Source organism: Ursus americanus, chromosome 1 (assembly GCF_024610735.1).
Source record: "Ursus americanus isolate L20-20 chromosome 1, mUrsAme1.1.p, whole genome shotgun sequence".
Taxonomy (NCBI): Eukaryota; Metazoa; Chordata; class Mammalia; order Carnivora; family Ursidae; genus Ursus; species Ursus americanus.
The window spans coordinates 44905109-44932202 of record NC_142127.1 but is presented as its reverse complement, the minus strand read 5'-3'; the positions used below and the strand labels follow the sequence as shown (position 1 = coordinate 44932202).

Below are 27094 nucleotides of genomic sequence, written 5' to 3'. Positions count from 1 at the left end.
TTTGGGGATACTGAACTTGAATACATGTGATACCAATAAAAGGAAATAGGACAAGAGCAATCCAATCTAGTTTTAAGGCAGAGACTTTGTTATACTCACTTTCCATTATTCAGAGTGCCTGCCACTTTGTCCTTTACATAGGAAACACTAACATGTATTGAATTAGATAGTTCCAAAGAATAGACATTCAGTTTGGCTTATGGGCACGGTTCCTGGCCATGAGTCAAATAAAGGTGACTTTCCCCCCTCTTTGGTATTCAGCAATCTCTCTTTCAAGTTCTAGTGTTTTATGACTTTGTAAACTCACTGACATTAAAAGGTCTTTCTCAACATACCTTGACTGAGCTTCCAATATGTCAAGTGGAGTTGCAAGCAATGGAAGGCAAAGAAGCATACAGCATGGTCTTTGGCCCCAAAAAAGTTTCAATTACTTATGGAACTTAGGATTGATATATGAAAACCTAAATAACAGGTATTAATACCAAATGTTTTTTAAAAGTGATATGTCCTTTGTAGCAAGATGAATGGAATAAAAACAATGGAGAGGTCACACTAGGCCAGGGTAGGAAAGACCTGTGTGGCAATATATAATATACCTGGTCCTGAAAGGATGGATTCATCCAGTCTTTTCATTGCTTATTTGGAAGAATTTGTCTTGCTGCCCAATTCCTTTGTTTTTAGGTATGTTTCTTTTAAGCCAGGACTGAGCCACCTGGCCTCAGTTGTGATGTCTGTGGCGGTTCTGTGTGCTTCTGTTCTTAGGTCTTCAGCAGATAAATGTCATCTTCTCTCTTTCCTGCAGTCACCGCTCAGCATTCGAGGCTCCTTGTTTTCTGGAAGGCACAGCAGCAGAACAAGTCTTTTTAGTTTCAAAGGTCGAGGGAAAGATCTTGGATCTGAGACTGAATTTGCCGATGATGAGCATAGCATTTTCGGAGACACTGAAAGCAGGAGGGGCTCGCTGTTTGTGCCCCACAGACCTCGGGAGCGGCGCAGCAGTAACATCAGCCAAGCCAGTAGGTCCCCCCCGGTGCTGCCAGTGAATGGGAAGATGCACAGTGCCGTGGACTGCAATGGTGTGGTCTCCCTGGTTGATGGACCCTCAGCCCTCATGCTCCCCAATGGACAGCTTCTGCCAGAGGTGATAATAGATAAGGCAACTTCTGATGACAGCGTAAGGACGTTTTAAATAGCTCAGGCATGGCTCAGCCCTTATTCTTGCATCAGTCAGTCTCTGCTAGAGGGGCCTTCTCTGGTCCTGTGAATGGCTCTGCATTTTGCAATACCTTTACTGTAGAAATACACCTTCATGTAATTCTCATACCATATGCTGTAGACATCTAATGCAAAGATATTGAAAACTCCATTTTTTTAAAAAAAGGAACTTATCTATTAAAATTATATTTGAATATTATAAACCATCCCTTTAGAAAACAACGTATAAAAGATATATACATATATAGCAGCACAGGAAATGCATTGCTAATGCTGATCTTATTAGTTGACGACAGGTCCCATTTCTGTAAGGACATTTGGATGAGTTGCCACCTCCTGCTATCCTTTTCAAGATACTGTTTGTTCCTTGTGCAAGGAATCTTGAGTTTTAAAAATAGTAATAATAATAATAGCAAACGTGTGTTTAATATTTACAACAACAATATATTATTATCCCTGTTTTACAAAGGGGGACACCAAGGCTCAGAGAAGTAAAGGAGCCTGTTCAAGTTCACTCAGCTAATAGAGAGTAGTCCTGAAGTTCGAACAGAGGCCCTCCGTTTCAGAGCTTGTGCTCTTAACCCACCACACTTTTGCTCTCTCTCCCATGTGTAGTAGGCTTCTTAACCTGGAAATAATTTAAAATTGTTACGCTTTTTCCCCATATATAAATGAAAATTACTGTTTTCATTGAAAAAAAATAAAACCCTCTTTTGTCTGGAGTCTATGAATAAAAATATAATATCCAAACTACATATCTTAATACAAACATATACACATAAAAGCAAAAACAAAACAACCAGTCCAAAGCAACAATTTCAAGAGTTTAGGAGTAATTGAGTGGTTAGAAAAAGAGTCTGATTATGCTTGAAAGAGATCTTTCTGGTTCCTAGAGTTTCTAGGTTACCTCTTTAGACCACCCACAACCGAAAAACAGCAGGGGTTTTGACTAACCTAACAACCTTTGAGCTCATGTTACTTATTAATATATTCATGTTTTCAGACAATATAGTATTTTTAGTGAGAATAAAGTTCCATCAAAGTCATGGCCACAAACATTTCAGTTGGAATGAATGCATGTGCTTTTAGGTAATGTGTGACCTCTGTGCTTGCATGATACAGCTTCTGCCAAGATATTTTTCCTTATCAAGTGAGCATGTTAAATTTCTATGGAATCAGATCTTTGCTGTGTTTTTCTTTTCAATGATGTATTGCCTGTGAAATATATAATTTTATCAAATTCAGATATTATTTCGTATCTTTAAATGAAATGTTTTCATTTAAGACTTTACTTTTACCATAACAAAATCAGTATTACCATAAATCCTGAAACAAACTACAAAACTAGAGGAGTTGATAGATACTCTAAGATTCAACAGAGATGCAATAAACTTAACCGTGTGGCAAAATATACAGTTTAGATGAAAAAATTGCATGACAAATATAATCTTGACAACTAAAACATGTCTACATGAAAAAGAATTCGTTATTCTTGTTTGACTTGGAGAAAAATTGCCCTTTCTGGAAAGTCAGTAAACTAGAGATTGTATCTAATAGATCTCTGTAAAAAGCCACCTGCAGATATGTGTGCGTGTACGTCTGTGCACATACACACACAGACAGACACACATGCATATATTTATGCCCATGTGTCCACGTTTTGGTATACACACATATATAACTATATCTAAACAACTATACAACTTTAAAACTCTAGAGCTATATTTATATGTTTGTAAAGTGGTGTGTGTGTATATTTATACATACATGCATACCCCACATACCACAGCTAAGCAGATAGATAGGTGATACATATAGAGTTGTATAGTTGTTTGTGTGTATATGTATGTGTGAGTGGTGTGTGTGTATGTATAATTGGCCTGCACTGAACGAGCATAGTGTTTTAACTTTGAATTAGTTGCCAAGTTTTAAAAACAAGACATTTTCACATAAAAATGCGTGTACCTGGTAAGACCGAGCTCATAGTCCTGCATGGCAGCAATCCTTTAGAGCGGAACAGTGGTCACCTCTTTTAGATGAAACTTACATTCTCCATTTTGCTACAGTTCCCATCAGTCTCCACTGTCCTTTTCAAACTGAGTCATTTATCATCGTATACTCAGAGCAGTTCACGAGGAACCATTACAGTCACCAACATTAATGCTGTTACCTCAACAAAGAATAATTACAGAAATTTATCAGAGAATACCAAGGTTCTGCCCCTTTAACACACATCACTGCAAGACACGTCTAGCTGTTTTCATGTAGGACTCTTACATGGTAAAACTATCTGAATAAATTCAAGACCCAGAAAGATAGATGATGAAAGTGACTATAACAATAAAAGCAACTTGTTTTATTTTTTATTTTCCTAAGCATTAATTCTTTTAATCTTCAAAGCAAGAACATGGGGCAAGTACTGTGATTACTCCATTTTACCAATGATGGAACTGAGACAGGAGTTAAGTAAGTCTCCAATGATACATACCTAGTAAGTAGCAGAGCTATGATTCCAACCCAGCAACCTAGTCTCTACTTTTATTTAATCACTACAGCTGCCTAAGCAAGATTTTATTCTACACCTATAGTTTATTAGAATTCTATTCTTAGAGCTTAATTAATAATCTTTTTTCTTTCAGGGTACAACCAATCAAATACACAAGAAAAGACGTTCCAGTTCTTACCTTCTTTCTGAAGATATGTTGAATGATCCGAATCTAAGACAAAGAGCAATGAGTAGAGTAAGCATATTAACAAATACTGTAGAAGGTATGTAACGATACCCTCTTAACCATAGAGATTTTTAAACAGAATTTAGATAAATCCTGGTCAGCCTTAAATAGGTATATAAAGTTCTTAGGAAGAATTCAAAGAATAAAAAATGGTTATAAATAATAGGAAAGATAACCAGTGATTAGTAATGGAATGGACTTTATGTGCTCAAAATATTGATGAAGTTTTTTGTGACTAAAGACATTGGGTGATAGGACTTTTCAAAGACAAATAGCTTAATGGTAATTAATAGAGAAATCTAGGTTAACCCGGGGCTATATAGTTCTCACTATAAAGTCTTAGAAACAAACTAGTCTCCTTGAATTTATCATCTCTCTAATATGCAAAAAAAATAATACATAATTCCAGATGTCTATAAATTGCTGCCCCTGAACACATTCAGTAAAATTATAAAATGGTAATATGTGATGTAACATCTGTTGAGAATATGATGAAAAGGCATTTGAGAAAGCAATTTAAAGAACATAATGGGAACAATAGTAGTTAGACCCTGAGATGCATTGAGGAGAGAGTTAAGGGTGGCAACTTTTAAAATGTGCTGGCTCCCATCCTCTTCCCCTACAATGTGCTCCAGGTCCCACCTTGTCCATGGATTACCACCTCATACCCACACATACCATCATGGCCTCAGACAAAGCTTCCACCCACCTCCTAAACTTAGTGGTGAGAAATAAAAGGGCTCATGGTATGACATATCTATTGAATGAGTCACTCCACAAATTGTTTCTAGTCTCTTGGTTCTGAGATTGTTTTCATTTGTGAAAGGGTATATATTGGTGGAAAAATATATTTCTCCATTACGAAAACATAGGTTCTCTTGTTTCCCTTCACATGTTAGGTGTGTTTCTCTGGGAGTTGCCCATATCTGCTTTGAATCATTAATTTCACTGCCTTCCCCTAAATTATGCTTGCTCTAGTAAATGAATATTATAAGATTTTTACATAATATGATATGCTTTCATAGAATAAGTACTGTTAAATTTCAAAGTCTAAACAGAAAACTTGTTTCAGTGTTAAAGTGTACTGCTGATTTGTATCTGGTTAGGAATAAAATAAACAAATGATTGACTTCACGTTCTCTTATGTTTGTTTTTTTTCCCCCAGAACTTGAAGAGTCCAGACAAAAATGTCCGCCTTGGTGGTACAGATTTGCACACACATTCTTGATCTGGAATTGTTCTCCATATTGGATAAAATTCAAAAAGCTTGTCTATTTTATTGTAATGGATCCTTTTGTAGATCTTGCTATTACCATTTGCATAGTTTTAAACACATTGTTTATGGCTATGGAGCATCACCCAATGACTGATGAATTCAAAAATGTACTTACTGTAGGAAATTTGGTGAGTTTCTCAATGCGTGTTATCTACCCATATTCTTCTCTTTGGTTGTCATGATTGTCATTTCTTTTTTTTGTCAGATGGATATGTAGCCTTGAATTTATCATCTCTCTAGCTATGTATGTAGCTACATATCCATATCCAGAATTCACAATATGAATCATTGAACAGAGTCAAGTTTCTGGTGATACTATTTTAAAATAAATTTGCATAAGTATAGAGGTATGTAACAATATTATTTCCAAAGAAGGTCACCGTCTTGGGAGTTGATAGTGTGTTTTTGTTTGTTTGTTTGTTTTTGTTTTCTTCTGCTGGCACGTCTCTTTGAAGCAACACCTGAAAATTTGTTACTTTCTTACGCAATTTGTAATTACATTGCACCTGCCTTGTGAGTACATTCTCCACATATTTTCAGAAAAACTATGGAAGGTTTTTTCTTGACATAAAAGTGAAGTGTCTGGGCCTTTGGAGTCCGAAAGTCCCAAATTCTGCCTCTTACTGGTTATATGACCTTTGGCAAATGTGTTAATCTCTACAATCTTTAATTTTCTCACTTATAAAATAATTATAATACCTCATTTGTAAAATAAGAAATATAATTCATTATTTATAATATCATAATAGTGCTTCATTTATCATATCATTGAGAGGATTAAATAGTTTCTACTTATTAGTCTGGTATATCATAAGTCATTAACAAATTAAACCTATTGTTACTGTTATTATTATCATCATCATACTTTAAATCAATTAGCAGAAAGCCTTAAGAATAAGGATACCAAGAAAACCAAAATGGGAGGACTGGACACAGAAGACACAAGAACATTCAAGAAGGGATCTGTAGGCTTCAAAAAGATAGAGGATCCTATTAGGAAATTGAGTGCCAGAGTGATCTCTTAAATGTGCAGTGCTGGTCACATTTTGACTAAATTAACACCTTAGGGCAAATGCCAAGTGTTAGTTTCTGAGAATCTGTGTGAAGCAGGCAGAAGTTCTATTTCATGGTCAAAGGGTCCTAGTATATGACTCTTCATAAATTATGAATAACTCTGGATGTCTTTGTGAATGTCTGTATAAGATAATTTTACTTTTGCCTCAATCCCAAAACAATTGATCTTTTTTTTTCTTTTTTTTATTTAGTAATATTTTTTTATTATATTATGTTAGTCACCATACAGTACATCCCTAGTTTTTGATGTAAAGTTCCATGATTCAGTTGATCTTTGAAGCCGAAGAGATTGTTTCTGAGTCAGTCTTCTCTCCCACATATTTTCAGTTAAGATGTATGTACCCCATGTGCTCTCCGAGGAAGCATTCTTCTTCCCTTCTATTTCTCTTTGGAAAAAGACAGGACTAGACGGGTGATGGGTATTAAAGAGGGCACTTGTGATGAGCACTGGGTGTTGTATATAAGTGATGACTCTGAATTCTACTCTAGAAACCAATATTGCACTGTATGCTACTAACAAAATTTAAATTAAAAAAAAAAAGACAGGACTATCTGGTTTCTAATTATTGGTGGAGGTACAGATCATGAAAATCAGTACCTTCTTGCTGAGTTGACTGTATTACTGTGAACCCCAAAAGAATTTATTGTGTTTCTTATCTCTTCCCACAACCCTAAGGGTGGGTACTCCCTGCTTGTCTTCTTGATACTGCATTATTTTTAAATTGACCCAGCACTTACAGACTTCCCCATTTCCCTTTGAGCCTTGTTTGGTCAGCTTCTTTGAGTCAAATCAAACCTGAATGATTCATAAACAAGTCCTTCACTATTGTCTTTTTAAGTCGGTCCTTTGATACCAGTGTCATGAATTAATGATGTTTTGTGATGCACTTTGTGTCAAAGCTTTGGAAGTCTTACTTTAGCTCCCACTGTGTCAATTAAATACTTTTTCCTCTTCTACTGATAAATCTTTAAAGAGTGAGTCAACGTATTCTCTATTCCCTAAGAGTAGTCAGACCAGACAAAAGGACTGGCTCAAAATTTCAGTATCAATCTATATTTCCTTTTCATTTTCTTCCAGAATAACTCATTGACCCATATATATATATATATATATATATATATTTTTTTTTTTTGCAAAAAGTGACTGTATTAATTGTCCATGGTTTTATTTATGTGGACTTTTTAAAATGATTTATTTATTTATTTGAGAGAGAGAGAGAGAGAGCACAAGTGGGAGGAGCAATGGGAGAAGGAGAATCTCAAGCAGACTCCACACTGAGCACGGATCCCAACTCAGGGCTTGATCTCACAACCATGAAATCACCACCTAAGCCAAAACCAAGAATCATGCACTTAACCAACTGTGCCACCCAGGCATCCCTATATATGTGGAATTTTAATATGCTCTTCTAAAATGCTCTCTAAAGATGAAAAGAATGGACAGGAAAGTTAGAGCTTTTTAACCGTGTAATGCTTGTATTATAGCTATAGAAATAGTGTCACCAGGTTTATGGGATTAAATGAGATAATAACATACTTTTGTAGAAGATCTGGCGAGTTACCTAAAGCACAGTGATGCTAAGCAAATACTCATAATCATCGTTACTTTGATTTTATACTTCTAGTAATACCAGGGGGAAAAAACATTGTATTTCTCATTTAGGTCTTCACTGGGATCTTTGCAGCTGAAATGGTTTTAAAACTAATTGCCATGGATCCGTATGAGTATTTCCAAGTAGGATGGAACATTTTTGACAGCCTTATTGTGACTCTAAGTTTAGTGGAGCTTTTTCTAGCAGATGTGGAAGGACTGTCAGTTCTGCGATCATTCAGACTGGTAAATATAGATCAACCTTACTGTTATAAAGGGGTGTTTCTAAGGCTTTGCATTATTATTTAAGTCTTTGGAGGTTTGAATCAAAAGACAAGATTAGGTCTTGGTATCTAGTATATTCAATTTCATTTCATCACAGAGGTGCTTAAGGAGTTCAAAAATCACATGAATGTTTTTATCTTAGCATCTTGAAGACATGGTCAGTCATAATTGAATTAATTTTAGGATCTCGAAGACATATTCAGTTGTATACACTAGTATAATAGAAGTGGGTAAAGAAAGTATTTCTTTACCAGTAGCCAATAATTTATTTCACAGTAAGAAGGTTATGGTTTACAGAATTTCAATTCCTACAATATGTTCATTACTTTGTGGGTTAGATAACTAAAGATGAAATTATTGTCCCCAAAATGATGTCTGACATCAAAAATATAAAAATGTTAAGACTTAAAGCATTTTTCTCTAGCATGTTGGGCTTTACCCTATGTCAGCATGAAAAAGTAGATAAAAATATCAGACTATATTCAAATTTTTAAAAATTTGAAGGATCAGAAAATAGAGTTAAGGATAAATTATCAATTCTGAAGGGAATAATATCTGAAACCATAATAAGAGGCTTTTATAGTAATCCTGAACTTCCTTCAAAAATATGTGTGGCAATTGTATTGTGGCAAGTATAACAAAATAACAGGAATATTGAAAATAGCTGAAAGGAAAAAAGAATAATCAATTTTAGCTAGATAATAATGATAATAATTTGGAACAAAACTCAAGATTGGAAACATTGAACACTTTTCATAATAATTAATATTAACCTTTGTGTTTCCTTTCAGCTTCGAGTTTTCAAACTGGCAAAGTCTTGGCCAACACTGAATATGCTGATAAAGATCATTGGCAACTCAGTGGGGGCTCTGGGTAACCTCACCTTGGTGTTGGCCATCATCGTCTTCATTTTTGCAGTGGTTGGCATGCAGCTCTTTGGTAAGAACTACAAAGAATGTGTCTGCAAGATCAATGAAGACTGTACACTCCCACGCTGGCACATGAATGACTTCTTCCACTCCTTCCTGATTGTCTTCCGCGTGCTGTGTGGAGAGTGGATAGAAACCATGTGGGACTGTATGGAGGTCGCTGGTCAAGCCATGTGCCTTATTGTGTACATGATGGTCATGGTCATTGGAAACCTAGTGGTACGTAATCAGATGTTCACACATTTAAAATTCTGCATAGAAAATTGTTATATGATGATAAGATCAGTTATTTTATAATTTTAGGATTAATTACACATTAAACTATTAATTATAATAGAATATTGATCATTTTAATATGGGAAAGTACAGAAAAGAAAATGAAATATTGTCTCAATTTCCCTGACAGATAACCCATATTTATATTTTTTACAATGTTTATATTATTTTACTTATTTTATTTTTTCAAAGATTTATTTATTTATTTGAGAGAGGGAGGCAGGGGTGGGCAGAGGTAGAGAATCTTCAAGCAAACTCCCCTCTGAGTGCAGAGTCTGACGCAGGGCTCCATCTCACAACCTTGAGATCATGACCTGAGCCAAAATCAAGAGTCCAATACTTAACTGAGCCACCTAGGTGTCCCTTCATAATATTTATTTTAATGGAAAGTTTTCTCCTTTATTCTCTCATTTTGATAGTGATGTCACATGAATTCAATCTGTGGTTTTCCTGTCTCTTAAAAGTCCATTCAAATATCAAGTTATACTAGTAAATAGAATATGATTAAATTAACAATAACAAAAATGAAGGTATAACAGAAAAAAGCAATTGAAAGGACTGGTCCCATTGCGTTACAGTCATATATAATAAGACTAGCAACCATAGCAAGGATCCGGAAATTATGGCTCATGTGCCAAATCCAGCATACTGCCTGTTTTTGTATGGCCTTGCAAGGTTGGAATGTTTTGTTTTGGTGGTGGTGGTGGTTTTTTTTTTTTTACACACTTTTTCGATGGTTAAAAAAATATAAGGAAAAATAGTATTTAATAACACATGGAAATTATAAGAAATTTAAATTTCAGGCTCTTTAAGCAAAATTTTATTAGAACGCAGACATGCTAATTCATTTACATATTGTCTGTATCTATTTTACTCTGCGGTGACAGAGTTGAGTAGTTGCCATAGAGGTTCTATGTCCCACAAAGGCCAAAATATTTTTTAATCTCGCCCTTTACAGACAAAGATTTGCCTACCACTGCTCTACAGTATCTCTTTCACAATTGATCTTCTACTTCTCCATTAGTGTTTGCTTGGCTTGTACTCCTCTTTGTTTGTGTCTTTCTTTGTACCTACCTATCAGTAAAAACTTTCAAGCTTACAAACAGGAGAAAATTGGGATAAGATGCTCTTCCATGACTCACTCACTTCAGTTTTCCAAGCCATTATATTGTCTTGGTTTAGTTTGTCAGCTTGGCATCAGACTGTTTAGGAATCCCAGGAGGTGGGGTATAGTAACAACTCTATGGTTAATACATTCACTTTCTGCTGGCTTGAGAATAAGTTGCTAATTTATTTTTGTCCTAATACAAGCCCCCATGTCAAAAGTAATTCAGAGCCTAGGACAGAAAGCTACATTCATCAAATCACATACTAAATGGTACTGTTTTGTGCCATTAAATGGCTAGACAAATACATACATATACAGAGTAAATTATGCAATCCAAATACTAGACCATTGCTACACAAAACATAGATAGCATGAGTTAGAATTCTGTAATTATTGATAATCCTCTAGGAGTAGTAATAAATTTACTAGTTTTATACAGGCTTATAAATCCCTTTGAATATGAAATAAAATGCATTTGCTCTCTCTGGTTCTTCTTCTGAATTTAACATTTGTATTCATAAGCCCCTATAATGTGATTTGTTTGTATACTTCTTATAAAATTTTGGCATTAAAATATTGAAACGTAGCTCTTTATAAGATATAGGATGTCAAAACATACCAAACCAAAACTATTAGTCACAACTAATTTAAATATTAAGTATTCACTCAGGCAAGGGTGAAGTGACGGGGATTACTTGGGCACTCTCAAATTATTCATTCAATATTTTTATTACTTTCTGTGAAAGGAAATGTGTTTGGGTATTTCAGGATGATTAAAAAATATATACCTGTGAGTTAGTCCCTGTCTTCAAGGTAATTACAATCTATGGACATAGGAAAGTGGTACACAGACTTATCAGATAAGGAAGAAGTAGTAAGTGCTAGCAGTGAGGCAAAAATAAATGCTCTTGACACATTGAAGGAAAAGAGAGAAGTTCTAAATATTGACTCAAAGAAGAATTTGGAGGTGGGTCTTTGAATAATATGTAAAATAATATTTAAGCATGAGCACAGGTGTGAGGATCATGGTTTACTTTGAAAAGCAATATGAATTTATAGTTAAAAATAGATGGGATATCTTGGTGACTGTTTAATCCATATAGAACTGGTAATGACTGACTCATGATGATATTCATTATTTACTAGTGATAATGAAAGACAAGAGAAGTGTAATTCACAAAATAGATAACCAACTCTTGGTTAAGGAATTACCAATGATGTGGAATTAGAATCTGAAAAGAAAAATGGAAAATTATGTTTCTGATACAGTCTTCTGCATATTAGAGTTATATGATAAACAGATATCTCATTTTTTTCTCACTTATTCCTTAGTTCATTTTACTACTGATTAGTTAAAATGGTTAAAAACAATAAGAAAGAACATCAATTAGAATGATGTTGAATCAGATCTAATACATCTTATAAGATTTCTTTCTCTGCTTAATTTGATAATGGATGTGTGATACAGAATCGAATTCATTTTCATTTGTGATACCAGTAGATTTTGATACAGTAGTGGAGTCCTATTATGATTTTTGATGGAATGGAAGTTATTGTTATTATCCTTAATGAAGATGTGACCGAGCAGGAGCACATTATTGAAATATGTGGAATCTTAGAAAAGCCAAACTCATAGAAACAGAGACTAGAATGGTGATTCCCAGGGTCTGAGGGTTGGGGGAAATGGGAAATGGTGGTCAAAATTCAAAATTCCAGCTATAAGATAAACAAGTTCTAGGGATCTAATTTACAGCATGGTAATTATAGCTAATAATACTGTATTATATCATTGAAAGTTGCTTAGAGAATAGATCTTAAATGTTCACACACACACACACACACCCCAAAAAAAGGTAATTCTTTGACATGATGGAGGTGTTCCTTAACACTGTAGTGGTAATCGTTTTGCAATATATAAATATGTAATATCAAGATGTTGTGCACTTTATTTTTTTTAAAGATTTTATTTATTTATTTATTTATTTATTTGTCAGAGAGAGAGAGCACAAGCAGGTGGAGTGGCAGGCAGAGAGAGAAGCAGGCTCCCTGCAGAGCAAGGAGCCCGATGTGGGACTCCTTCCCAGGACCCTGGGATCCTGACCTGAGCCGAAGGCAGGGACTTAACCAACTGAGCCACCCAGGCATCCCTGTTGCACACTTAAGCTTACACAATGTTATATAACAATTATATCTCAATAAATGTGGAAAAATAAAGTTAATTACAAATTTGAAAGGAAAAAAAGGAAGACTATTAACACTTGCATTCATTAGGGAGACTAAAGTTGTGGAATGGGCCCTTGGCCTCTCATCAACATTCCTGTTAAAACATACACACAAACAAACATGTATCTCCTAATGAAATACATTTTCTTATTGACAATAAAGACCAAAATGAAAGTAAACTACCTCAGAATTCCTTCGTGATTTATCACAATTGTTTCCTGTGATTTTGCTTGCTCCCCTAAGACTCTTCTCTTAAATCAAAGATACTAACATTGACATTTTTAACCTGTGGTCTTCTACTTACATCTTGTTTTGGGTGGGACCAAATTCAGGCATAAGTCCCTTCTCCTCAGTTTGGCCTAATTTTGATTATTTTAGTAATATAGATGCTTTTGTCCATGAAGAGACTTACATGAAAGGGTATTTCAATTACCTTTTTGTTTCCTGTCTAAAACAATATTTAAATATAATTTAAATATAATTTAATTACTTTCAACCCTCCGTGAGGTTTTTTTTGTTGTTTTTTGTTTGTTTGTTTGTTTGTTTGTTTGTTTGTTTTTACATTGTTGAGTCTACCTGGACCCCTACCTCAGGGAGGAAAAACAGAAATGGTTTTGCACACAAACAGGATTTTAGGAGTTGTCCTGCCCTCTTTTATTATCTCTTCCAGGGCCAAATGATTGGCATGAGGCCAATCAGTCATAATGCCATTATCTCCTTTGAATTGGGTTCAGTGGGCAGGTCCTTTTCCATGCTTTAAAAGCCTCATTAAGTTGCAAGCTGGCACAATTCTTGGACAGAATATTTTATTACAGGAGCTTTGCAAGTATTATATGTTCCATTTGTTGCAACAAACTGACATGTACCTCCTGGGAAAAGCAAGCACAGAGCTTGGCTTAGGTTATTTCAGCACAATAGACACTCCTCACAATTTTCTTGTTCTACCTTTTTCTCATAGGTGACAAATATTAATTGCAGGTAAACATTAGGAGGGCTTTTTATGCCCATAAAAGGGAATTTGGCCAAAGGACTCCTGCTGCAGAGATGAACTTAAAAATGACATAATAAGAATGAGGAGAGAGCATTCTCTTTGCTCCTCATGCTAAGTCTTTCATGGGTATGGCTGACCTCTGCTCCCCAGAGTTCCCAGGAGCTAAGATACTCCGGGATCATGACCTGAGCCAAAGGCAGACGCTTAAGAACTGAGCCACCCAGGTGTCCCAGTGCAGGGATCTTTAATGCTGGTTTGGATTTTGGCCTGTATTTCAGAAAAATGTGCTTATTTTCTTTTTTTATTTCCTGTCTCCCTATTTCTCCACACCCCAACCCCATCCTGATGTAGGTCCTCAACCTATTTCTGGCTTTATTATTGAGCTCATTCAGCTCGGACAATCTTACAGCGATTGAAGAAGACACTGACGCAAACAACCTCCAGATTGCCGTGGCCAGAATTACGAAGGGAATCAATTATGTGAAACAAACCTTACGTGAATTTATTCTCAAAGCATTTTCCAAAAAGCCAAAGATTTCCAAAGACGCAAGAGCAGAAGATCAAAATAGTAAGAAGGAGAACTATATCTCTAACCGGACACTTGCTGAAATGAACAAAGATCACAATTACCACAAAGAAAAAGAGAAAATCAGTGGTTTTGGAAGCAGCGTGGACAAATATTTGGTGGAAGAAAGTGATCGTCAATCATTTATCCATAATCCCAGCCTCACTGTGACAGTGCCCATCGCACCTGGGGAGTCTGATTTGGAAAATATGAATACTGAGGAACTTAGCAGTGATTCAGATAGTGAATACAGCAAAGAGGTAAGATTGTTTCATACACATTGTTTCCTATTACTAACTAGTGTGAAATGAATGAAAATTTCCAATTTTTGCTGTGATAAGTTCTTCCTAATATTACAGACCGATGGGTAGTTTCTTGTGTTTGTGAGTTTACACAGCAGCTTGCTGAAGATTCGTCTGGTAAGGTTTTACTACTGGTTCTTCAGAATTGATGCAATCATACTTAGCTAGATTTGAAAGCTCCAGGTATCTTTAAGTCTTCCCTTTCCTCATCCCCTTTTTTATCAGTTGTGAAGTCATATACACTTTCCTGCCTGTTGAACCCATGGCTCCTTCCCATCACCTTTGTTGGCCTTTGCGCTCACTACTTCTTGCCTAAACCATACCAAGTAGAGTCCCAACGGGTGGTCTCTGCCTCCAGTTTCCATCTACTCCAGGTCACTTGTTTGACTAATTTTACTCAGGTTCAATCCTAATCATGTCACTCCTTTGAAGTATGCTTGGTCCCCTAACTCTCTGGAATTACAGGCTGATGATGAAGTCTTCACACCATGGCCCCAGCCAGCTGACCAGCTGTGTCATTCAGTGCTTGCCTGGTTTCCTTTTGGACCGCAAACACTTGCATCGTGCATCACTCTGCTTGGGATTTCCTTCCCCAGTCAAAATCCTATACACATCCTTTAAGACAGTACTCGTGTAAAATGATTAGGCCTTACATCACAGGGTTGGGTAATAAGGGTTACATGAATGAACACGGGCAAAACGCTTAGAACAGTACTCGGAGTGCTCAAAAGTGATAACTATTGCATCCTTCCTAATTTCTCCCCAAAGAGATAGGTGCTCTCCTCGTTTTGAATCCTGCCCAATTTTATGTCTTTTCCTGGATTTATTGTTTAGCCTTATATTTTATTAATTTTTTGGAGAAATTATCGTATGCATCAAATGGTGCTCTAAACTCATTGAGAACAGTAACCTTTTATCAAAACTTTTTTATAACTTCTTTCTCCACACCTGGTTGCATATATTTAAAGTAACAGGTACTTTTTTTTTTGTTACTGCTTTTATTAATTGAACTGTGTTTTTTATTAATATGGAATATAATGTCCATAAGTGAATATTAAGACAAAGCATTTTTATGGCATCTCTTTAAAGTTTCAAGATATCACTTAAAAATATTAATCCTTTCTTTAGATCACATTTGAAAGTATTTGAGAGGCATTTATCACATGCCTTTTATCCACTTAACCCTATACTAAGACCTGCCCTCCATGAATTTCTAGTGGATTTTGGAATAAAGATACATACGTGTGTGTGTGTGTGTGTGTGTGTGTGTGTGTGTGTGTGTGTGTCCTAGCCATATGACCAGTGCTGGGTACATAGTAAATGCTCAATACTTACTGAGTGAATACATGAGTATATAAGTGATTATATAAATTAAGACTATGTATTTCTAAGTAGCCAAAGAAAGTTTTTCCAAGATGACAATGTAAGGAATAACATTAATTTTTTATTTTTTATTTTTAAAACCTTTACACAGAAAAAGTATTGTCTCCAGAGTTCAAAAGTCTGGTTGTTTCAGCTTGAAGGTAGAAAATCAGATTGTCAGGAAGTGATCTGAGCCCAGTGTCATGTGGAAAGGGAAACTAGTTCAATTACTCATTTTTCTGCTTATGAAGATCAGAGCTGAAAAACCACAATTGCTTAGTAGACTTTCTGAATAAGTTTGGGATTCCAGGTGTTAAGGCAGTTCAGTAGCTGGCAGAGTTTATCAAACACTTTTTTAGATCTTAATATTTGGAAGAATCTTTTCTTACCTGGTCGTTTTTTCCTTTGCTCAAAACTAGGTGGCTAACCTTAAACGGATCTCCTATAGTGGCTGGCAAAAATCTTTTTCTTGCTATGTTAATTATAACATTTTGAAGGGAATCTTATAGAGCTTCCCATTTAGCACCTCATTTTCTAAAAAGCCAGCTCAGTAAGAGGAAGTGACTTTATCCAGTTATAAACCTAGTTCAAAGTCAGAGCCATGACAAGTGTCCAAATCTTGTGATCAGTTGTATTTCTATCTTCTTTGCCCTGTCTTTGTCCATTTCAGGGATAAAACACACATCCCTATTGGGTTAATACCCAGTAGTTCTCCTCTGGGGTACTGAGCCATGCTTCTGAAAAATTTCCATACCTTGTGGCATCCAGAGGAGGTTTGTGATGTCATAGTGGCCAGCTGTCTTTTTTTATAATTAGTGATTTAGTTTATAGACTGTTTGATTACCGAAATAGACTATTTTTTGTTTTGATTTCAAGTTTTTGTTTACATTCTAGTTAGTTAACATATATGGTAAAATTGGTTTCAGGGGTAGTGCCCTCCTTAATTCCCATCACCCATTTAGCACATCCCCTGCCCACCTCCCTCCCTCAACCCTTAGTTTGTTCTCTGTAGTTTAGAGTCTCTTATGGTTTTCTTCCCTCTCTCTCTTTTTTTTTTTTTTAAGATTTTATTTATTTATTTGACAGAGATAGAGACAGCTAGCGAGAGAGGGAACACAAGCAGGGGGAGTGGGAGAGGAAGAAGCAGGCTCACAGCAGAGGAGTCTGATGTGGGGCTCGATCCCACAACGCCGGGATCACGCCCTGAGCCAAAGGCGACGCTTAACCGCTGTGCCACCCAGGCGCCCCTCCCTCTCTCTCTTTTTTTTTTTCCTTCCCTTTGTTCATCTGCTTTGTTTCTTAAATTCTACATCTGAGTGAAATCATATAGTATTTGTCTTTCTCTGACTGACTTAAATAACTTAGCATAATACACTCTAGCTCCATCCATATCATTGCAGATGGCAAGATTCCATTCTTTTGATGGCTGAGTAATATTCCATCATATATATATAGACCACATCTTTTTTATCCACTGATCAGTCAGTGGACATTTAGGCTCTTTCCATAATTTGGCTATTGTTGATAATGTTGCTATAACCACCCATAAAGTTACTCTGCTACCTATCCCAGAAACCCTTCCTAAAAAGCATGAAATTTAGCACCCTTAAACTGTGTTGTCTAAGGATAATTTGATGGTAACATTCTAATATTCTTGATTGTCATTTTTATATTTATAGTCATAGCTACATGAGAAAAAATGTATACTTTTCTATTTCATATCTGTGGTTTATATGGTATAATACACAGGAGCTTGGGGCTACCTCATAGGTTGTAATAAAGAATATATAAGCTAATTGCTTTAAATCATTTAGCACCATATTTGAGTTGTAAGCTCTAAAACAGTGCCAGCTATTGTGTTTATTATTGAATTCATCATCATTATTGTCATCTAAAAGTACGGATTTAAAATTGTAGACTTAGAACGTTTGCCCTTCCTCATAAAAAAATTTCCCATGACATATCTCACAGTGTGAGTACATTCAAACCCCCTTTACTATACTGGACTTGAGAAATAACAAAAGATAAAGATCTTTAGGAAATTTGTCAGGTAACTTAGAGGTAATATTAAGCTGTCTCCAACTGTGAAACCCTATGTTTGTAGTCTTTCTCTCCAGCTGCTTGAGATTTAAATGTTTCTCAGTACGACTTGGTTTTGGTTTTGGTTTTCCATTTGAACCATTAAAAAAATGCAGATTTTCTTTATCGAAAGTGCTTCTATTACCCTTTCATGCTAACCTCCCTGCTCTGTTCCCCTAATCTTCAGCTGCCACTTGAGTTCCCAAATTTTTGAACTACTTGTTTCCTCCTCTGCTGATTTCTAATTTTTCATGCCTAGGGTATCTTTGAAAGAGTGATTGCCGTGTTCTTGATGAACCTCACCCAAAGGGCAAATCTTGATTACCCAATAGAAAGTAATGCCTGATTCAATATATTTGCATTATGTAAGTCTTAAGCGCTACCTTGGGATATGTTTAAGAATACAGCCTCTGGAAATAGAATATTTGCCTTAAATTCTAGCTTTGGTATTTACTAACTCTATGGTCTTGAGCAATTTACAAAAACATTCTTTTTTGTTGTTGTTTTTTAGTTTCTGTATAAGCAAAAGAGAATTGTGATGAAGAGTAAATGATGTAGGTTAATAATTAGATACGTGTCTTTTGGAAGGTAAGTGCCTGATGAACAGTTATTATGGCTATGGAATTGAGTGGTCACGTAAACACTATAAGTAGTTACTTGCTACAGGCTAAATTCAAGAGAGGTAGTGTGATGTAGATCAGTGGTTCACAATTTTAGTGTGTAAAAGACACAGGAAACTTGTTCCAAACACTGGATCTGGGTTGTATCCTTTGAATTCTCTCTGCCTAAGTCTGGAAGCAACTTTAGTGTCCTTATCAGTGGTGTTCCCAGCGGCCACTGTGATGGATTGAGTTGGCATGGGAAGTGAACCTAAATTCATCCCTAGCATGTTTTGACCCAGGTTTCTGAGATGTCATTTTCTTTATTCAGGGGCTGAGGCTATTTCCCCCTTTGCCTGTTGAAGAATCTGCATTTTGAACACAGGGACACAATGTGTTTAACTTTTGATGCCTCTCCCTCCCCCCCCCCAAACAAAAAAAACAAAACAAAACAAAAAACAAACGAAAAACTTCTCTTTTATGGCCTAGCATCCTGTTTTCCCATTATATTTGATGGAGACTTTTTCATCTTCTTCTAATATCAGATCTTATATAGGCAAGTGTCCTTGTCCTGATATACACTCCAGAATGAAGTAAAAATATTTTATAATAAAACGCCTTACCAGAAGATGACCAGAGATGAGTTTAAATAAAGTGTTGAGTAAAATCTCTTAAACAGTTCTGAGGAAATAATTGGCAGTAGAACATCAGCATTTCTCTCAAGATAGGGTTTGTCTCAGAATTGAGAAAGACATACTGTTATCTTCCATGGACGCATGAGAATAGGACTTGTCCCTGCTTTTCAGAATGCAAACACTGAATTAATGGCCGCTCTCAAAATCATCCGCCTCCTGAGGCACACTGTGGTCCTCTAAGCGTGCAGGAAACATTAGCAACACACTGCACAGATTTTTATCATTAGCAATGAAGTGCTTCCTTATTATGAGCCTCAAACGAAGCATGAAATGCACCCATTCATTCAATAAATATTTATTGAGCTCTACTATGCTCCAGGCACTGTGCTAAGAGTTGCTGAGGGGAAAAAAAAAAATTACTTCACCCACCTGCAATGATTTAATGTGATTGGCATCTGACTTAAATTCTTGAGTGCAGTGTTTTTTTTTTAATTGTGCCAAGTCTCAAAATTTAAAACTCTAAAAAACTAAATTAATAACTAATTTTTTTTAATGGAGAGCTCCTTCCTAGATTAGAGTCATTCTCTTGTTTTCTATCACTACAGATTACTTCCTTCTCTTGCTGTAAAGATGGAAAGAAGAAGCAGCTTACAGAATTGTAAAATGGACTTTGGAAGTGTATGCAAATTTCAAAGGAAAACATTAATCCAAATTTATTTCTCCTAATATTTAAAAACAAAAACAGCATCATATGATTTTAAAGTAGTACAGATGCTTACAGCTTTCAGAGAAGCTCCTTTATTCGCTGTGAATCTAATCCCCAAGTACTTTTTTACTGCTCTTTTGACAAATGTATCTACTTATCAAGGCTGCTTAAGTGAATTTGCTCATATTGTGTACTCAGCAGAGAGGAAACATTCTGTGTAAACATTTCCTCCTAGAGAGATGCCCCATTCATTCCTCTTCAAGCCAAAGGCAGATACTTAGCTTTACTTAATAGTTCTTTAGTGTTTTAAAACATATACCAAAGTTGTGATGGAACTAGCTGAGGTCCTTGGAGAAAGGAGGTCAATGATACTCAAATTTTACATAATCAAACTACCCACCTTCAAGAGAACGTCATTTAAAGCACTACAAACACATTTATGCAAAATTTCATGTTCCATAATAATAAACCCCTCATTAACTTTGATCATTGGGGGGGGGGAATTGAAAGGAATACATTAGAGAACATTTTTTATAAACCATTGGTATTCATTTGTTCAACTCCCATTTACTGAGCATCTTCCTGTTGCCGTACTCCTGCTAGACATTAGGAAGACACATCATTAGTGCACTCAGTTCTTCAGTAAATGTAGGCTGTAGGTCTTTGTCTTTGGCGCTGTCTTAAGTGATAAAGAGTAAAGCAAGGTTCCTGCCTTTGAGGAGAAACACATAGAGAAACCAGAAACTATAATTAAACATATAAAAAAGAATTAGAACAGAGTTTGGTTTTAGGACAAAATATTCAGACAGGATAGAGGAGAGTGTAACTAATCTTAAAAATACATTGGAGTACTTCTCAGAGGAAATGGCATTTGAAGGAGGTTTTACTGAGAAAAGATAAATTGTTTCTTCAGAATAGGTGAAGTGAACAACTCAGCACTTGAGAAGTGGACCCAAAAGAAAAAAACTCCAAAGAGACCAAGGAAAAATTTTACATATTTCATTTACATTATATAAATTTCCTCCTTATGACAGCCAGGAAAATGGGTATTATTCGTCTATATTTACAGATAGCTGAAACACTGAAAGATTAAGAAATGATGCTGATTAGTCACTGATGTTTCTGGGGGTCTTTTTAAAATTTGAACCCCAAGTTTTAACTACCATATTACATACCATAGAAAGGCAAGATGTGAGTAGGAATATAATTATTTTCTGTTATGCACCATAATGTTGCAATTAAGGATCGAAATTTCTAGTATAGTGGTATTGTGCATTTGCTGGCTCATATTTGGCCTCTAATCCTCTTTAATGCTGATTTATTAAGTTGTAGTCTACCTCAATAATATAACTAGAACAAAGCACATTCCATGACAGGATAATAAACCGGTCTACTGAGGATGCATTGAGTAAGAGACTCTATCAGGCTGAGGGCATGTGAGAGGAGGTGGTGCTTGAGCCAGACCCTGAAGGATGGAGATCATTTCATTGAATGGATATAGTGGAGAAGGGAATCCCAGGCAGAGGAACAGACATTACATTGCTTACCTGATTCACTGATTCATTAATCCATCTACCCATTCATCTATTCAGTATTCAATCTTTTTAATTTTAAAAGCTGCTATCTTTGGAGAAAGTTACACATGCTTACTTGTTATGAAATGCATTCCTTTTATTGATTTAATAAAATATTGTTTAAATATTTGTAGTCATCAAGGTTAAATATTTTATGTCTTTTTAGTAGATGGTGGTTTTAATTATGTTGTTATTTGGTCTCTCTTTAGATTTTTTATGAAGTTTTTTCCTGAAACAGGCAGTTATTGCTTTCACCAAGAAAGCAGTTTAGATTTCTTCTTATCATTGTATTTCAGAAAATAAAAGAATCTCTTCTAGAATTGCATTTGGTTTGGCAAGATTTAGGCATTAGTTATAATTATACAATTTTATAATTATAATTATACTATACATTATTTGTACAATTAAGCTGGTATTTGATCCTGTCTTTATGCATAGATTCTTAAAAACACAAAACAAAACAAAAGAAGACTCCTGTAGAATTTTACTTAACCATTTCTTTTTTTGCAGATTGGTTTCAAACTATTTGAAAAATCTTTCATCTTTACTGTATTTGTTTATGTGTCTGAAAACAATGAAATTTTGGTCTGACATTTGAATCAGTGTTTCTTACTCTTTATATTTTGATAAATTTGAAAACATTTTTCCTTCAATGCTGTTCTAAATGTCAAAACTAAATAAATATAATTAAAAGTAAACCAAGAAATTCTAATTTTAGAATATACTTCTTAAAAACTATATACTCCTACTCTTACCGACTCTAGTATTGAGAATCACTTATTTTTAAATGGTTGTTATAAAGAGCAAACAGAATGCAAAAGATTGCCTTAGCACATTATAGTATTTAAATGCATCCCCTAAATAATAGAATTATATAACTGTTGAGTTAATTGTTTTAAAGTCTGTGTTAAATGATATTCAGTCTTATTACTGTGGTTCAAAGATACTGCTTTGCATTGAGCATATAGCATGTGTTTTCTAACATATAACTAATTTTTACTTACAGGTATGTGACTTTAAACATTTTAAATCAGTTGACTAAACTATTTCATCATTCTGCATTTCTAAACTTCAGTACCTAACCTTCTTACTTCTCACAGGGGTAAAACCAAACTGGATCAATCAAGGATGCAGCTCTGTGCTTTTAACCAGACAGAGACATATGTGACCACTTTTATACAGGTTATTTAAAAATAATCATACATATATGATATTTTTTTCAGTGTCATGCATGCTGTTCAGCTACAAAATGTTTCTGCCTGACCCATTGCAAGAAAGTAGAAACATATACAATTGTTCTGTAGATGAATTGGCATCATAGCATGTCACGGGGGCAATTCCATCATTTTTTGTGATCCTCTTGATGACTTCCTTGATATATATCTTTCATGTCCTTAGGTGATTTCAAGTGCATGAGCTATAGATTTTTATTGGATGGATTATAAAATTAAGATATAGAATGTAACAGAAGCCATTGAAGCAACATTTAATTTGAAAACCTCTAGCAACTTCCTTTCCTAATCTAATCCAATCTAATCTAATGTATGTCACATTAAATTGTCACGTTTATTGCTATAAGAGTAAAATTTTAATGTTTTCTTTATAACAACAATAACAACAAATGGTAATTACATGTGGGAAGGATGTGGTAAATACACACACACACACACACACACACACGTACCAAATCATCACATTGTATACACAATATATACATGTATCAAATCATCATATTGTATACCTTAAACTTACACAATGTTATATGTCCATTATATCTCAGTAAAGCTGGAAAAGATAAATTTTCACATTTAAATTTAGTAAATTAAAACTATTAAGAAACTATTTTCATTGGAAAATATTTCAGACATAAACATAAAATCTCAGGACATGAAAGGAACTTTCTAGTACTAGACCTGTATTTATAGAAATTGAGACATACAAATAAGCTGTGTTCTGAGTGCACAGAGCCAAAGTATCCACCTTCTAGGCTAAACTTTGAATATATTTTGAAATGATTTTAAGCACAGTGATAACTAGGGCTTTATTTCTTTATTCAATTTAGTAACTGACATATGATTTTAGTTGATCATATATAAAATGCATCAATTAAAATATATAGGCCCAGCCTAGCCTATGAGTGAATGAGTTATAAGTGCTTGAAATGCTTGATTTGATTCCAAAAGCAATATTATGCACTGATGAGAATGTTTCTTATTATGGTTATATCTCATAAGGAGGCATATAGCATAGCATCAAGAAGGTAAAAGGTTTAAATGGAACATATTATGAAGTGAACACTAAAACTTTCAATAAGACATGGTACACTCTTGATAAAATTGGAAGCAAATTCATATGGATTGCCTTATCTAGTATTTCTAACAAGTATAAAAGAAAATATGCCACTTAGATACATTTTGTCTTAATTTTAGTATAGCTTGTTGAGTGGATGAACTCTAATGAAAAACTTCCTGTGAGGAAAAAAATCCATGTTAATAAGAATCTTGCCTTTTTTCTTTAATCTAGTTCATATTTTGAATTGCTCTGTCATTTTTGGGATGTCTGTATTGTTGTTTTCCATTGCACAATGTTGAAAACAAAACCTTATCTTGAAAATGATACGCTCTAGAGATAATGATGCGGACAATTTCCAATTAAAAAAAAACAAACTAATATTGTTCTAGTTTACTTGAAGTTAATTTTAAAGGTGCACCTAAGTAAAAGACATATTTTTCTATTTCAGATAGGTGATGACTCAGAGGCAATATTCTCTTGTAAAAAAATTTTATTTCAGATGGAGTAAATTTCCTCCCCCTAGAATCTAAATAAAGATGCATACATACACAATAGTATGTATATACATATAGATAAAACACACAGTTTTTGAGAAAACAGTTTCCAGAAATGTGTGTGTGTTTAATTCCTGAATTATGATATATATATATATTTTTTTTTTTTAACCAAACTGTTAGGAGACATGAGGTGCATATTAATGAATGGTCATTCTCCTGAAACCAAAAAAGCTGTGGATATTTCATTTGTGAAGAATGACTTGAGATATAATACTTTTCTTTGTTAGAAGCTGCCTACATGAAAGTTCAGAAAAATATATTTTATCTATGCCAATTTTTATTTTACATTGTATTTTCAATATTAGAAAACCATGTGTTTAAAAAAAACTAGTAATTGTTCCATTCAGTGGAATTTGTCTTTCCTTGCCCTTCCTCATTAAGAGAGGTTTTAGGGGATAACATATAATATACAGGTAGTTTGTTTTTTGTTTGTTATTCTTTTTTTAATTATAAACAATGAAGCTTGAGACTTAGACTCTATGCTTTTGCCTCACAATTTGCTGTCCTTTTTGCCTATGTTCCAATCCTTATTTGCCCACTTACTGCAACTTTCTAGCAGGCCTCAGTAATAGAACTTTTTAAATGTTTGTTTCTGAGTTTTTAAGCTACTCTTTCTTTTATTTAAATTCGATTAGCCAACATATAGTACATCATTAGTTTTTGATATAATGTTCAATGATTCATTAGTTGCATATAACACCCAGTGCTCATCACATCACGTGCCCTCCTTAATGCCCATCACCCGGTTACCCCTTCCCCCCATCCACCTCCCTATCCACAGCCCTCAGTTTGTTTCCTAGAGTCAAGAGTCTCTCATGGTTTGTCTCCCTCTGATTTCTTCCCATTCAGTTTTCCCTCCCTTCCCCTATCTCCTGTGTTAGATAATTGTTTCTGTTGTGACCCACTGTATTCCAGCTACTTAAATATCTATTCTCTGTAGATAGTTCTGTATTAGTGCACAGAGCCCTTCAGTACTGCTGGTTGATCACAGGGCAAGGCCTTACTGGTGAATGCCACTTGCCTTTTGGGGGTTCAAGAGGACACTGTAGGATCTAGCTGAAAAATCTGTAACCAGTCCAATCTCCTTATGTGGCCAAAATTTGTTTGTTTTTTTGTTTATTTGCTTTTATATGCAAGATCTTAACCTTTTAGGCATATAACTTGTCATGTTATTGGATAGGAAGGGCCCTACGTAGAAGTTTCTGGGAAAAGTAAGAACTCTCAGAGAAATCATTTGCTTTATTTTGAATTTCCATGGTGGTGCCTGAGATTTGACCTCATTATTTCTCCATCATCTGATGCTATATTCCCCATTAACCCTGCGATGGAGGTGTCCAGTGGATTTCCCGCTGAACGAGCAGCTGTTCTCTAAAAGCCCACACAGTTTCTCTAGCAGTTATAAAGAACACTTTTTTCTGAAAAAGTGCTGGAACTTTAGTTGCCCATAATATATTGTGAGTTAAGTTTATTGTAACTGGTGGTTAACCTAAAGTTTTCTCATAATTTAAATGGAAGTAAAATGAAAATCTTGATAACAAAAGGAAAATACTATTGACTTTTCCAGGATATCTTTAGTACTTTTTAACCGCATTACCATTTAAAAAGAATCTTGAGAGACCAGAATTTCAGAGAGATCAGAAAAGGGACTTGAGGGTCCCAGAATGCTAAATCATGTAAAGAAACTAAATATCAATACTCTTAAGATGAAAAACACAAATGGTAATACCATAGGTAATCTCCAGTTTTAAAAAAGCTGTAGGAAGATAATATTTGCATTTCTCCAGAAGGCAAAAAGGACCCTAACAATTGCAAGGGAGAGGAAAGCATATTTTGGTTCCAAATCAGAAAAAAATATTTAAAGTTGAAGTTACCCCGTAACAGAATGGTAACTTGGAAGACATTGTCCTCTTACACAAAGCATAGTAACTATTTGTGGAATTTTCACTAAAGATCCTTTGATCTTTTATACTGAACTTTACCATTTTACTCCTTTAATGATTCAGAGCCCTCATTATGAATATCAATTGTAAAATTAGACCATAAAATTAAAAGATGGGTGATATTGATTTGAAACTAACAAAAAAATTCTTAAGCTTAATGACATACAGTATAGCTTAGTTTATCAGTAATGCCTCCCATAATTTTTCTGTCCATATATGCCCATCCCTTCCCTTTGATTTGCTTCTCTCAACTTCTTGCTGTCCTCTGTGTTTCTTTGTTTTGATGCTCAGGTGAAATAACTATTCTAGGCTCTGCTCCTCAAAGGATATGTTTTGTTGTATGTAGCAAGCAGTATTATAGTATGTACTTTAAATGTAACATCTTTGGAATGTTTCAACACCAACCATCCTCTTTGAATAAGGTGTTTTCTACAATGCTGCTGTAGGTTTGATGTTTTTTTGGCTTTTGAATGTCAGATTATCAAATTATTAGACAATTGTACTTCATACTTCTTGAAATAAGAAATGACCAACTAGCATTAACCACCATCCATACTAGCATTAACTAGCCTTATGATGTGAATGCCTATTTCGGGATATGTCAGTAATAAATTCGTAAGTAACCAGCTTATATGACACCTATATTTAACAGTCTCTATTCATATTCATTGTTGTAGAAAACACACCTTCTAGGCAATCAAAGGAAGAACGATGAAGAATAAAAAAAGTTTAGTTAGATCATATATTTTAATGTTACAAGTTTTTATTTAAATTCTAGTTAAG

At 34.9% G+C, this 27094-nt stretch overlaps 1 protein-coding gene across 1 annotated transcript in view; it reads left to right on the top strand.

Moving 5' to 3' along the window:
• The window catches only part of SCN9A (sodium voltage-gated channel alpha subunit 9), a 166916-nt gene that overhangs the window by 87897 nt on the left and 51925 nt on the right, over positions 1–27094 (top strand). Inside the window, exons 12-17 of the mRNA XM_045780489.2 lie at positions 803–1174; positions 3855–3984; positions 5113–5351; positions 7961–8134; positions 8965–9321; positions 14052–14525. Coding sequence (XP_045636445.1) covers positions 803–1174; positions 3855–3984; positions 5113–5351; positions 7961–8134; positions 8965–9321; positions 14052–14525 — 1746 coding nt within the window. The remainder of the gene's footprint in view (positions 1–802; positions 1175–3854; positions 3985–5112; positions 5352–7960; positions 8135–8964; positions 9322–14051; positions 14526–27094) is intronic.